Source organism: Neoarius graeffei, chromosome 6, assembly GCF_027579695.1.
Source record: "Neoarius graeffei isolate fNeoGra1 chromosome 6, fNeoGra1.pri, whole genome shotgun sequence".
NCBI classification, from domain to species: domain Eukaryota; kingdom Metazoa; phylum Chordata; class Actinopteri; order Siluriformes; family Ariidae; genus Neoarius; species Neoarius graeffei.
In genome coordinates, this window is record NC_083574.1 from 42,414,884 (window position 1) to 42,430,051 (window position 15,168).

Sequence of the window (15,168 nt, forward strand, 5' to 3'; positions counted from 1 at the left end):
ACATGCCGGATGACATCTTGTATCCATCACGCCACACATATATCATGTATATTATCCTAACTAAATATATGAAACAAGGTATTGGCCTTTCAGTTGTTGTACATTACTGGTATTAGCTGCTTTGGCTTATTGATAAGTAATATGCAAATGGTATAAGACGCATTTGTGACGTTACAACAAATTTTAAACAACATACATGTATTGAATAACAACACATAGCCACGTACCCTGGCTCGTTCTCTTTTGGCAAAGGCACCACCGGACTTTCGCTTTTTGACCACCCCTTCGGGGGGGGTCTGCTGTCATCTGTTTCTCTTCTGACAGATTGATTCGGCCCGGGCCTGTCAAACAACGTCGGCACAGCTGACTCCTCCAACACCAGTGGATAAGTTGGATCAAACGTTCTTCGAGTTCTGGACGACAAAGTGAAACAGTGCTCCTCGAAATGTGCTGAACAGAGACGTGACCATTTTGTTGACTTCCAGTTCGCACGTGTTTTGGAAACGTTTCTTTCCCACTCTTTTGCCATTTCAGGGTGTTTTTTCCAAGGAAAGGAATGGAGTTTCACTCCTTCCGACGTGGTGTTAGAACACCCGTAAGCCACACATATAATCCCTTTTCGGTTAGACGCCATTTAACTTTTTCACGCAAGGAAATCACAACAAAACCACAGCTCAATATCACAAGACTTGTGAGAACTGAACCAACATAGTGACTTGTAAACAAAAATGACACACTGATGTGACGTCACTTCCGGCATCTCTGAATGAGCCCAGTTCATATCCAGGTCAATCTCCCTGCGCGAAATTTAAAATTACTTCTGATGTTTAAAACGGACAGTTAAACCAAGAATTAAAACCAGAATTTATCTTTGGAGTCATATATTGTTTGTTTAAAAATTAATACGAAATGACTGTCAGTGGGTCTTTAAGAGCCTAACACCATGTAATGCTATGATCATTACGGGTTTATGTGCAGAATGCAGACAATAAAATGTAAAAAACAAACAAAAAAAAAAAACACAACTGAAGCTGCTGCACAAGTCTCTTGAGATCCAGACTATAATAACGGGATCCTTATCATTTCGGGACAGCAGTACAGTAAGGCTGAATCCCATTTCACCCCTTGGACCAACCCCTTGGCCCTTCCCCTCCATTTTGCGCGTTCACGTGAAGGGGTAGGGGTATCCCAATCCCAGTTAACGCGGAGGGGTAGGGGAAGGGGTAGGGCTTCTGTACCCCTCCAAACGGAGATTTTCCTGGAGCTGACTCCGAACGAAGGGGTTTGAGTGATTTCCCACAATGCCATGCGGATTTCAGCGAGATTTCATGCGGATTTCAGAAAGATGGCGGTTCCCGCGGCGAAAGATTGTCATAAATGTATTTTCTCCATTATTTACGTGTTTTAAGTTGTTATCCAGAGGAAACACGCTGCTTGATTCGCTTTCGAGCTGAGAATGAGCAGCGATTTCTGAAATCCAAGCTGCTGCTAAAAAGCTTTGGGAGTGAGTATTGTTTTCGGTTGCTTGACTGCGTACGTTTTGTTCTGTTATTCTCGCTTTTATTGTTTACATGAGTGTTCTGACACCTCATTCTGTCGGATGTGGTGCACGAAGCGCCAAAGATATCCCATTCAGTGGTGTTAGTTAACAAATCACACCCTGCCAGCAGAGATCTCTGGTTCTGCCTCTGGCTCTGACTGTAGCGGCTGGTCGCAGCCAATGACGCATTTGGTCGCGTTTGCTAACGTAAACGCTGACGGAGGTACGCGATGACGTATGCGATCGTTGAAGGGCTATCCCAATACGTAGGGGTTGAATTTCAAGCCCTATCCCTTGTAGCTCAGTTTCAAGGGGAAGGGCCAGAAATTAGAATTGGGCCTAAATACTGTTGCCGCCTCAAATCAAGAATTTAATAAGTATTGCTACCTGTATTGTGTTTCCTCTGGTTTGGCATAAAGGAAAGCTCTGAAGCAAATATCTCCAGTGAACAGCATTCAAAAACAAAATCACAGAAATGAAATGACTGAAACTATAATTAACTGCCTTTTTCACGTGTTTTGACCCCATCTGATCTCCATAGATTAGATGATCAGCTGTTTTTTTCTAGAATTAAACTCAGACATGGTTTCATCGCTTTGTCTGCTCAAAATATTTTCAGCACATGGTGTACAAAATGCTGAGGAAACATCAGTTCTTGAAAAATACAGCAGCCAAATGACATTTGTGGCTAGATAAGAATCTGTGACAAAGTGTACAGTGGTCTAGGAAGTCTTAGACTGGCATTTAAACTGAAACTATTGTGTGTGGGGAAGAGATGCAAGAGATGTAGATCATTTCAGAACAAAAACAACATGCACGGTCAACTAGTCATCATGTAAATGTAAAAAATAAATAACTTTTTAAAATACAGATGTCAAATCGTGCATTCGGAGTGATCCAGAATGCAACATTTTGCATCTCCGAGTAAATGTGTTCTTCTTGGTCTCATGATTCTGGTGGGTAATATGTAAAAAAAAATATAAAATTAAGGAAAATGAAAGTAAAGCCTCTCTGATGACTTCATTCCAGTTTGACCAGTTTTCAGGTTTTATAGGTCAATCATGGGTCAACTTATAATACAGGCTGTTTCAAAAAATTGACATCATTTCACAGTCTAATAACTTTGCCAATTCTCATGGTCACCTCACTGCAAGAAGGTTCTGGGTTCGAACCCAGCAGCCGATGGGGGCCTTTCTGTGTGGAGTTTGCATGTTCTCCCCGTGTCTGCATGGGTTTCCTCCGGGTGCTCCGGTTTCCCCCACAGTCCAAAGACGTGCGGTTAGGTGAATATGGGACGGCCTTGGGCTGAGGTGCCCTTGAGCGAGGCAACTCACTCCCAACTGCTCCCCGGGCGCTGTTAGCATGGCTGCCCACTGCTCTGGGTATGCATGTGTGCTCATTGCTCATGTGCATGTGTGTTCACTGCTTCAGATGGGTTAAATGCAGAGAGGAAATTTCACAAGTGTGTGATGAATAAAGCTGTGCTTTCTTGCTTTCTTCAGTTGACCTCAACTTTGAACAGCATGTGTGGAAACATGTCAACATTTTATATGTTTTTATCTTTTTAGGTATAGAAATGGCATTCACTGGAAAAGAAAAGGCGTTGCGTTAGACTACGTTCAGACTGCACCCTGAAACGACCCATATCCGATTTTTTTGCCCGTATGCGACCTGTATCCGATTTGTTATTGACAATCTGAACGACACAGATCCGATTTTTTCACATGCGACCCAGGCCGCTTGGATACGTGGTCCTAAATCCGATGCATATCCGATATTTTCACATGCGACTGCAGTCTGACCGGACAGGTCGCATTCATGCGACCTACACGTCATCAACAAGAGACAAACGTCACTATTCTGCGTTGGCTAATCCCGCCTCTTTGGTGGAAAACAACAACATTTGTACAGTTTTCAGAATTTAAATAGACTTTTACAGAATTGATCAAGCTAATGGTGGATTTGGTAGGGACCTGGATGTTGATCTGTTAGCCTGATTAAATAAAACAGTTTCTATAACTGATTTATAACTTAAACCATCCTGTATTACAAGATAAGACTGTTCTGGAAATTTCCAGTAATTTGACACCTTCGGTCTCATTAGTCTGCTGCCCACATTAATCAGATTATTGTGTGAGTTCCGCCGCCGCTACAAAAACCACATCGCCAGGTCTCGCCTCATCTCCATAGCAAACTGCACTGGTGTTTATGCACCTTGAGCCAGCGCTGAGAGAAGTTGCAGAATTCAGCTGGCTATAAACAATCTAAATAAATATTTATAAAAATCAGAGCCGGCCCGTGGCATAGGCAATATAGGCAAATGCTAAGGGCGCTGCGTCCATCCAGGGGCGCAGAAACGGGGGGAGAAAAATTATGACTTCCACTATTCTGAAAACGAGTCAGCATTATAATGTCTTAGCCTAATTTAATTGTACAGCAAAGCATGTACCGTAGTCAGGGTGCGATTTGTCAAAAAGGGTAGGGTGGGGTAGGGTGTGGTGGTGGTTGTTAATCATGAAACAATAAGCGCTCAACAGTAGTTCGCCCTGTCTATAGTGTGTCTTCGGGCGCGCAAGTGCGCATCATCGGCTATTCTCTGTTTTGGCCAATTGCCTAGAGCGCAAAGTGTGCCCAGGGGCGCCAAGGGCAACCAAAACCCCACCAAAAAGGAGGGATGGAGTTATTGAATGGAGATGTTACCAAGTGCATCAGTGGTGTACAGTGTTTTCAACCACTGTGCTGCCGAACTCTAGTACCGCGGAACACTAGTGTGCCGTGGAAAATTATAGAATGACTGTATATTGTAAATATTGGCAACAGCGTTTTAGTTTCAGTCAACATTTTCTATTGGTGATGTGCCTTGAGATTTTTTCATTGAAAAAAGTGCGCCCTGGCTCAAAAAGGTTGAAAAACAAGTGTAGCCTACGCAGTAGTGGTCAGTGATTTCCTTATGCCTACTAAAAATGCACAATGATAGGTTATAAGGGGGGCGGGGGGAGCGGTGTTCATCGGGGAATGAGAATGGCTATCCAACGCAAAAAGTAGCCCAGACTACAAGTGCTTAAATGAAGAAATCCAAACGAAGGCTACAGGAAGAAACAAATAGAGCCAAGTATAGAGGTAAGTCTGATCTAATCTCTCATATCAACCATTATAGTGGCAAATTAATATTTTAGACGCCTGAATCAATGTCTGCCTAGCTAACTAGATGCAAACAGCAATAGACTTCAATAACAAAGTACCCATAATAGCACGTTTGTTTGAAAATACAGCCCATTGATGTCCTAACAGGGTGCTTAAGTTTGCACAATTTAGAATTGTAGAATTTTTTTATTCATTTAATTTGTTAATTCTTCAGAGATGACTTAACTTTTAATAGCAAAAAAGAAACTAAAAATAATTTCTTGTTTATTGTCCATGCACTACACTTTGAACAGGGTGCGGAAGAGTTTTTGCCCATTATATGGAGATATGTATTGAATTTGTGTGGTCATTTTACTTTGTGACACTATGTGAATAATGATAATAACAATAATGAAAAAGATAAAAATGACTTCTTGTTTATTGTCCATGCACCGTACATTGTTTAATAGTAACAGAATAGAGTGATTAGATTAAAAGTGTTTAGATGTTATTAGAGGGTTTTTTTCTTGGGGGGGGGGGCGCCAAAACTCAATCTCGCCTAGGGCAGCCAAAGACCAAGAGCCGGCCCTGATAAAAATGTAGAAAAAGTTTAATATGACGAAATAAATATGTCCAAATTATTAAGCCTGAATTAAGAGTTTGGTAACACAGCGGCCATATCCCAAATGACTGCCTACTGAAGCTCGAGTGCACTATATAGAGTTTAAAAATCCAGTACTTCCTAGTAACATGTAGTGCACTTATATAGAAATTAGAGAGACATTTATTAGAGTACACTCAAACAAGACTGTACAGCGTGCATTTATGAGAGAATTCTCTAAAAATGCACCAACTGCAATGCAGATTTGGACATGGTACAAAAGGGAAGGCCGTCTGTGCGGGGCAAAAGGATCTGGACGACCACCAACATCGGAAGAGACAAATGAGCGGGTTCACGAATATTGAAAATTTGTGAAATTGTTCATGGAATCCACATACCTTTGGAATTTCTCATTTAAATTTTGAGGAATAAGTCTTTTACTGCTCAACATTAAGCCTGTTCGGTTTCACTTGCCTAGACTGTAGTTTCTGGGATATTTACATCTCAAATAATCACTTTAAAAAAAACAAAAAACCTGTACATGGAGTAAATTCTTGAATATTCAATTATTTTATCCACATTTACTTGATATGAGCAATCATGTGCTCTGATTGGCTACTCTACTACTAGGATATCAGCTCATATACCGTGAGTAGAGGAAAAACAAAAATGGCAGCGTGTGTTGCTGAACCAACCGAGGATGAAATAAAAACTCTACTCGAAAACAAAACTCCCCAAAAATGTAAAGTATTTAAATGAAACCACTGTGCTATAACAATAATGTGAATTACAATTTACAAATTACAATTCTTACCATCAAATACTTTTATTCCATATTTTGTTGCTTTTTTTTGGTATTTTTTGGGGTTTTGTTTCAGAGTAGTTTTTATTTTGTCCTCGGTTGGTTCAACAACACGTGCCGCCATTTTGTTTTTCTCTACTCACAGTATATGTGCTGATAGCCTAATAGTAGAGTAGCCAATCAGAGCACACGATTGCTCATATCCAGTGAATGTGGATAGAATTTCCCTGAAGGAACCTGCCCAAAGGGATCAATAAAGTTTTATCTAACCTAATCTAGAATAATTAAATGTTTCACAAGTTACTCGATGCCATCACTTATAGCAGCTATAAAACAGTCATTCCCTCAGCACCTTCTCTTTTTCTTCCAAAATGCACGTCAGCATGCTACTGAGAAACCGCAAAGCCTTCCACCTGTAAAATTTTACGACTTTACCCCAACCGTTATAAAAGCACTCCTTCCAGAAAATTTCACTATATCTTTACAATTGCACACTTCAAAACATCTGTTCATGTGGAACACCCACTATACAAATCTCTAGCTAAGCTGTTACTATAGAAATGATATACACTATATAGTCAAAAGTTTGTGGACACCTGACCATCATACCCTCATGTACAACAATGATCATTACGGTTATAATAACCTCCATTCTTCTGGGAAGATTTTTCGCTAGATTTTGGAGCGTGGCTGTGGAGATTCACTCATTCAGACATAAGAGCATTAGTGAGATCGGGCACTGATGTTGGGTGAAGAGGTCAGGGGTGTAGTCATGTTACAATTCATCCAAAAGCTGTTCAGTGGGGTTGAAGGTCAGTGTTCTCTACAGGCTGCTTGAGTTCTTCCACACCAACACTGGCAAACCATGAAGCGTGCTTTGTGCACAGGGGCATTGTCATGATGGATCAAGTTTGGGCCTCTTGGTTCCAGTGAAGGGAAATTGCAAAGTTATATCAATCATCCAAATACATCTTTATAAAACCCCTATTCCAAAAAAGTTGGGACAAAGTACAAATTGTAAATAAAAATGGAATGCAATAATTTACAAATCTCAAAAACTGATATTGTATTCACAATAGAACATAGACAACATATCAAATGTCGAAAGTGAGACATTTTGAAATTTCATGTCAAATATTGGCTCATTTGAAATTTCATGACAGCAACACATCTCAAAAAAGTTGGGACGGGGCAATAAGAGGCTGGAAAAGTTAAAGGTACAAAAAAGGAACAGCTGGAGGACCAAATTGCAACTCATTAGGTCAATTGGCAATAGGTCATTAACATGACTGGGTATAAAAAGAGCATCTTGGAGTGGCAGCGGCTCTCAGAAGTAAAGATGGGAAGAGGATCACCAATCCGCCTAATTCTGCACCGACAAATAGTGGAGCAATATCAGAAAGGAGTTCGACAGTGTAAAATTGTAAAGAGTTTGAACATATCATCTACAGTGCATAATATCATCAAAAGATTCAGAGAATCTGGAAGAATCTCTGTGCGTAAGGGTCAAGGCCGGAAAACCATACTGGGTGCCCGTGATCTTCGGGCCCTTAGACGGCACTGCATCACATACAGGCATGCTTCTGTATTGGAAATCACAAAATAGGCTCAGGAATATTTCCAGAGAACATTATCTGTGAACACAATTCACTGTGCCATCCGCCGTTGCCAGCTAAAACTCTATAGTTCAAAGAAGAAGCCGTATCTAAACATGATCCAGAAGCGCAGACATCATCTTTGGGCCAAGGCTAATTTAAAATGGACTGTGGCAAAGTGGAAAACTGTTCTGTGGTCAGACGAATCAAAATTTGAAGTTCTTTATGGAAATCGGGGACGCCGTGTCATTCGGACTAAAGAGGAGAAGGACGACCCAAGTTGTTATCAGCGCTCAGTTCAGAAGCCTGCATCTCTGATGGTATGGGGTTGCATTAGTGCATGTGGCATGGGCAGCTTACACATCTGGAAAGACACCATCAATGCTGAAAGCATACATGTCAACCTATACGGAATGTCCGTATTTTATACGGATTTGATTCAATAAACGTAGTATACAGGCGTACAAATAAAGTTATACGGATTCTTTAAAAAAAAAACTTCAAGATTTATTTAGAGCTATAATCAATTCCCACGATGATAAAAGAGCGCATAACATTTACAAACGTACTGTACACCACAGAAAGCACAAACAGCCAGTAAAGAGTCTTATGAAATCACGCGTTATCTTGTGATAGCGAGACTTCGTTCCACTTCTGATCATGCGCACACCGCATTGCGAGAATCCCGCCAACCGGGAAGTAACATTTTGTTTGAAAAGCATATTTCCACCTGAGCGACTTTCAGTAGCGACTGAAAAGATTCTGAATGGGCACTCCGGCAAGATCAACACAGACACTTGCTGTGACATGCAGCCTAGTGAGGTATTGGTGCAGACTGCTAAAAAAGCTGTCATGAAGTACAATTCAGAACATTAGAGTGACACTGTGTTTGTCAAACATTGGAGCTTTATATTCATTCTGAAGGTTTATTGTTATTAATATTGAATAAAAAGTAACTTGGATATATCATTGTTAATTATCATTCAAATTTTAGGTAAATTATTTTAATTTGCATCTTATAAGGATTTTATAAGGGAAATACAGATTTTGGAGGTTAGTTATACAGGTTTGATTGACCAGAGGTTGACATGTATGTGAAAGGTATCTCCAGGTTCTAGAGCAACATATGCTCCCATCCAGACGACATCTCTTTCAGGGAAGACCTTGCATTTTCCAACATGACAATGCCAAACCACATACTGCATCAATTACAGCATCATGGCTGCGTAGAAGAAGGGTCCGGGTACTGAACTGGCCAGCCTGCAGTCCAGATCTTTCACCCATAGAAAACATTTGGCGCATCATAAAACGGAAGATACGACAAAAAAGACCTAAGACAGTTGAGCAACTAGAATCCTACATTAGACAAGAATGGGTTAACATTCCTATCCCTAAACTTGAGCAACTTGTCTCCTCAGTCCCCAGACGTTTACAGACTGTTGTAAAGAGAAAAGGGGATGTCTCACAGTGGTAAACATGGCCTTGTCCCAACTTTTTTGAGATGTGTTGTTGTCATGAAATTTAAAAAAAAAATGACCTAATTTTTCTCTTTAAATGATACATTTTCTCAGTTTAAACATTTGATATGCCATCTATGTTCTATTCTGAATAAAATATGGAATTTTGAAACTTCCACATCATTGCATTCCGTTTTTATTTACAATTTGTACTTTGTCCCAACTTTTTTGGAATCGGGGTTGTATTATTGTGTGCTTCCAAATTTGTGGCAGTTTGGGAATGACCCACTTGTGGGTGTGTTGGTCAGGTGTCTACATCCTTTTTGCCATATAGTGCATTAGAAAAAGAATAATTAAATAAATAAATATAAGCCATGCTGTTGTAGAAAAATTAGTCAGGACCTTCTGACCAATCAGAATCAACGCTCTGGTGTATAAAACCGTTCATAATAGAACTGATGGTTCAATTCGAGTACAGCGTTCATTCATTTTTTACACCAGAGTCAGAAAGGAACAAACCAGTTAAGGCTAGTTAGTCAGAAATGTATATTTGATCAAGCAAGAATAAAAGTAAAAGAAGGAGAATACAAGGTCATCCACACGATTGTGTTTGTAAATGGTAACTTAACATGTTTGTGTTTCTCAATCTGGAATCATGGTGCATTTAATCAAGTCAGTCAAACTATGACCTGAGTCATGACATTTTAACAGCAGTGACAGAAACAGCTCTTTACCTTTACTTCGACAAAACCAATACTTCTGACGACGTCTCATTTTTCTCAATCCACTGCCCATAACGTGTTTATTTCTAGCAGACCTTCTAGGTTGCTACAACGATGGAAGAACTTTGTTTGGATGCATGCCTCTTTATGTTAGTATTCCAATATATGAGTGGTGATAGAAGTTCTTCTCCTTCTGAGGCTCATAGTAAAAGCCACAATCATAGTCATGGTGTCGACCATCATCACCTACCAGAGGCAGTCTGGTGCAGATGAGACATCTTGAGACTAGACCCCAGACAATCCATCACTGGCCATCAGTGGAACCATCAGTGAAAAGACATGCAAACCCCAAAGCTGGGAGACGGAGAAAAGAACACCACTGGGGGAGAAAGTAGCTGAAAGGGGAGCTCTGAAGCTGGTCTTCCTGTCGATGAATAGGGACCAAAAATATCCAGCATAGCTCCACTTCCTCAGCACTTTCCTGTCTCTCGCTCATTTACCTTTAAAGTGATATGGAAAATAATCCTAAGTGATCCACAGGCTTGCACCAAAGTGAAGAAAGGACAAGACAAGACAAAATCCCAGTAATCCTTGTTAAAAGCTTGTTAGAATAACATCCTCTTTGTCCCAGGAAGTGATGCTGGATTTCTTTTGCTCCCAAACTGATTCTTCACTCATTCACCAAAAAGCTCACACTGTTGCTTTCCTGGAAGCATCCAAGCTCAAACAAGACCCTCTGTACACCGGGAAAATTGGTCATCTACCTTCAAGACACGTTTCTAGTTAAGCTGTCCTGTGTGCAAGTATCTTGGCTATAGTGTGCACTAACGACACGGTTTGCCATGGTGTTCAAGTTTCACACAATTTTATATTAAAAAAGGGGGGGGGGGGCAGGAAACACCAGCTGATTGCACTGTTAGAAAAACAGCTCAACAGAGGAAGAGCCAGAGGAAGAACTGGTGAGTCACTCAGCTATACTATAATAAACTTTTTCTGGTATTACATCACATCACTGAATATAGATCCGCTAATAAGTGGTTGAATACAAACAGATGGACAATATACCTGTATTGGCAAAATTCCTTCCATGGTTTGTCTATGTTACTTACGCACAGGCTAAGGGCACTTTGGGCAGGAAGGGTCAGGCCTTCTTAAAGATTATCATCAGGGGAAAAGGGAAAAAAAAGAAAAAAAAACAAAAAACCAACCCAACCCTACTGGGTGGGAGCCGGGAATGAGAAAACACCCAAAAGGATTAGCGCATACAAGTCTCATCTCATCATCTCTAGCTGCTTTATCCTTCTACAGGGTCGCAGGCAAGCTGGAGCCTATCCCAGCTGACTACGGGTGAAAGGCGGGGTACACCCTGGACAAGTCGCCAGGTCATCACAGGGCTGACACAGACAACCATTCACACTCACACCTACGGTCAATTTAGAGTCACCAGTTAACCTAACCTGCATGTCTTTGGGGGAAACAGGAGCGCCCGGAGGAAACCCACACGGACACGGGGAGAACATGCAAACTCCACACAGAAAGGCCCTCGCCAGCCCCGGGGCTCGAACCCAGGACCTTCTTGCTGTGAGGCGACAGCGCTAACCACTACACCACCGTGCCGCCCACACATACAAGTATGGTGTAAAATTATATGAGGCCAAAAAAAAAAGAAAAAAAAAAAAAAAAAAAAAAAAAGTGTGTTTCCGGTTACCCGACTGACCCTAAACTTTTTTTTTTTTCATTGTTTTCCCAGTCGCGACTTTTACATATAACCCAACCGCATGAACCAGAAGTTTGTCACTCACTGGGAAAATCAGGGCTTTCCACAAGCGCCGGCTGCCGGCCATACAGCCGACTACACAATTAAGTCCAGCCGGCTACTTTAATGACTTATTTTTGTAGCCCACAGGCTCTAAATATTAATTTTCGATTTTATTAAAATTAAATGTTTATCTAACGGACTGACAATGTCAAACTGAACCGCACTCCTTTAAGTTGTGATTCGCGCTGTTTGTACCGATAATAACCACAAATTCCCCGCCGACTTCGTTGATCAGCGGAGAGTAACTCATCCACGGCCCCGACATGCGGTGTGCGCGCGCACTCGGCGGAGGCAGTAGTGTGTCGGGGCCGTCGGAGGGAACAGAAGCAGAGATAATGCTTATTTTGTCTTTCACCTAGAGGCATGATTCAAACTTTAAAACGGAGACAAAATTCTCTTGTGTGGATCTGGCATTCAACTTTTTTGCTAGGCTCTATACTTTTTGATCAGTCACAGATCAAACACCATGAGCACATCTGGAGAAATTCAGGCTTTATAATGGGTGTCTATTGAGTTACACACCAGTGGCGCTCAGGAGTTTAGAGTGTAGGCAGCTTGGGAAAAAAAAAAAAAAAAAAGCTCTAACTTTCTCATTTAAACTGTTTTCTCAGCCACAATTTTCACTCTACACACAATTTTCTCAAAGGTTGTAGTCACACATTGTGTGAATCAAGACAAGTGTCTCCCTGAGCGATAGGATTTACAGTTTTTGAATGAGAAGCTTGAAAGTAAGGAGAGGACAGCCACGCTCTCCCATAGACTCCCATTATAAACCTGGCAGCGCTTTTACTGCAAAATCAGAAAAGTCACTTGTTTTTCGGTACGTTCACACTGCAAGGCTTAATGCTCAATTCCGATTTTTTTGTGAAATCGGATTTTTTTGTGAGGTCGTTCACATTAACAAATATATGCGACTTGTATGTGATCCTCAGTATGAACGAAAAGCGACCGAAAAGTGTTCCGCATGCGCATTGCAGGATACGACGACGTCACACGCAGTGAGCATGGCCAGTGTTTACGGAAGTAAAACCGCCCGGTTGCGGTATGACCCATCCAATCTAGCTTGAATAGCTGCATCCCCCCAAATGGAAATCAGCTCCCTAACCTCTGCGTCCTTCCATTGAGAAGATTCAGAACCTTCACAGCCCGAAGCGTCCCTCGCATTGATGTCATGCGCAGGGGCGCAGATACGTTTTTGAACTGGGGGGGACAAAGCTGCCAGCAAACCAACCCCAACATGCCTGTCAACCTTGTTGTGGGTTACCATAGCAACCAAGCTCGAGCTCGCAACCTGTGCAGTCTGCGCAGCTCAACCAACCGAATATCAGTCTTTGTTTTATGTGAGTTGTTGCAACTATGTATACACTGCTGTGCACCTCAATAAACCGAATGGTAATTAGTCTTTTGATTTTTCCGTGAGGTTTGCCTTATGCAAAGAAAGACAGCATAGACGTTTTTTCCTCTCTATAAGTGGGGGGGACCGAGCGAGGTGAATTTAAATCTGGGTGGGACGAGTCCCACCCTCTATCTGCGCCCGTGATTATGCGCCATGTTGTTGTAACTTTTGAGAGACCCGCCGCCTACTTCAGCGCAGAATAGTGACGTTTGTGGCTTGTTGATGGCGTGTAAGTCGGATGAATGCGACCTGGCGGTTCAGACTGAAGTCGCATATGAAAAGAGCGGATAGGAATCGGAATTAGGACCACATATCCAAACGGCCTGGGTCGGATTTGAAAAGATCGGATCTGTGTCATTCATATTGTCAATAAAAGATCGGATACAGGTCACATATGGGCGAAAAGATCGGATTTGAGTCACTTCAGCCTGCAGTGTGAACGTAGCCTTTAACTCGCTCTAGTGTCCACATTTTTTACACTAGGGACAAAAAAAAAAAAATTACATTAATGTGTTCATGGGAGCCTTGTAGCACTCAATGTGAAAGAATTTTGTGAATAGCTCCTTCCGTTTCCGTGTAAATCAGCGTTGTTCGAGGAGAGGGAACTCTGAGAAAAAGCGCTCTTTGCTTGTTATATTGTGTCTTTTCCCTGCACCGTTACCAAGGCGACAAGCTGCACTCAGGGAGCAGAGAGGGGCGGGGCTGCTCTCTCTCTCTCATGGTGTATTGAGCTGTTATATTTACAGAAAAATTCATGTTAAAAGGTGTCTCATGCTGCATCAGATTCATCAGAAGGTGGTAACTCAGGTGACCTGCAAAGAAATTCATTATATTTTGTGAAATTATTCCTGTCTAAATATAGGTTATGGCAGCCATCTTGAAAATAAATAAATAAATAAATAAATAAATATGCCTGCCTACCGACCCTAGTTTTGAAATCTATGTAACCGGAAACACACTTTTTTTTTGGCCTGAGCATAAATGTGTGGTGGCCTGCAAAACACTGGAATTGATATTTTCTCCTCATTCGAACAGCTTCTGAAAACTATATTTTTGTGAACTGGAATATTGTTTATTATGCACATGGGCCACTTTTTCCCCTGGAATAAAAACATGTATTATATTCCCTTCTAGCAGGTTTATTGATGGCATGCAATATTGTTATCATATCGCTTATCCTCCATGTATTACGCCACTCTCCCCAATGGAGAATGACCATGCTATATTGTTATAATATAATATTGCACGTTGTCAAAGAAAGAAAAACTTTATTCAATCACACACTTGTGAAATTCCTCTCTGCATTTAACCCATCTGAAGCAGTAAACCCACACGTGAGCAATGAGCACACACACATACCCAGAGCAGTGCAGAGCCATGTTAACAGCGCCCGGGGAGCAGTTGGGAGTTAGGTGCCTCGCTCAAGGGCACCTCAGTCCAAGGCCGTCCCATATTAACCTAACCTGCATGTCTTTGGGGGAAACCAGAGCACCCAGAGGAAACCCACGCAGACACAGGGAGAACATGGAAACTCCACACACAGAGACCCCCGCCAGCTGCTAGGGTCGAACCCAGAACCTTCTTGCTGTGAGGCGACTGTGCTAACCACTTACACCACTGTGCCACCCAACACAATGTCACATTTTGGAGCTCATGCGAAGATCCAATGACAAATCTTTTCTGTTGTGCATGCGCACAATTATTTCTTTGTTGGCCAGGAGAGAGAGAGAAGACAAATGCTAGGTTTAAAGCACTAAATAAACTGAAAACTGAAACTAAAGATGCGCCGAACAACTGAAAGGCTACCAAAACTTCATTATATATTCTTCACGCATATTTACAAGAGAAAAAAAAAAAAACATACGTACCAACGGATATCAAAAAACTGGAAGAGACAGCAATAGTGGAAATATTGTCAAAGTTCTACTTGGAGGTGAGGAAAAGTGACGGAAACTTTTACAAGAGGACTTCACTCATGGACTTCACTCAGCAAAGCCCTTTTGTTTTGAACAACTGCAATGTAACAATAACTACAACCAAAAATAACTTGAACTGTCAACCTGGATATAGCTTGTATATAAGGTGGGTTGTTGTTCAGGGTTTTTGGACTTGT

At 41.5% G+C, this 15,168-nt stretch overlaps 1 protein-coding gene across 2 annotated transcripts in view; it reads right to left on the minus strand.

The window, feature by feature from the left end:
- The window catches only part of fgd4a (FYVE, RhoGEF and PH domain containing 4a), a 178,736-nt gene that overhangs the window by 151,416 nt on the left and 12,152 nt on the right, over positions 1-15,168 (minus strand). Inside the window, exon 1 of one of the 2 annotated variants that reach the window (XM_060923682.1) lies at positions 9,853-10,510. The exons of the other annotated variant lie outside the window; for it this stretch is intronic. Coding sequence (XP_060779665.1) covers positions 9,853-9,913 — 61 coding nt within the window. The 5' untranslated portion in view covers positions 9,914-10,510. Of the gene's footprint in view, positions 1-9,852; positions 10,511-15,168 lie in introns of those variants that run through there. 2 annotated transcript variants of the gene reach the window in all.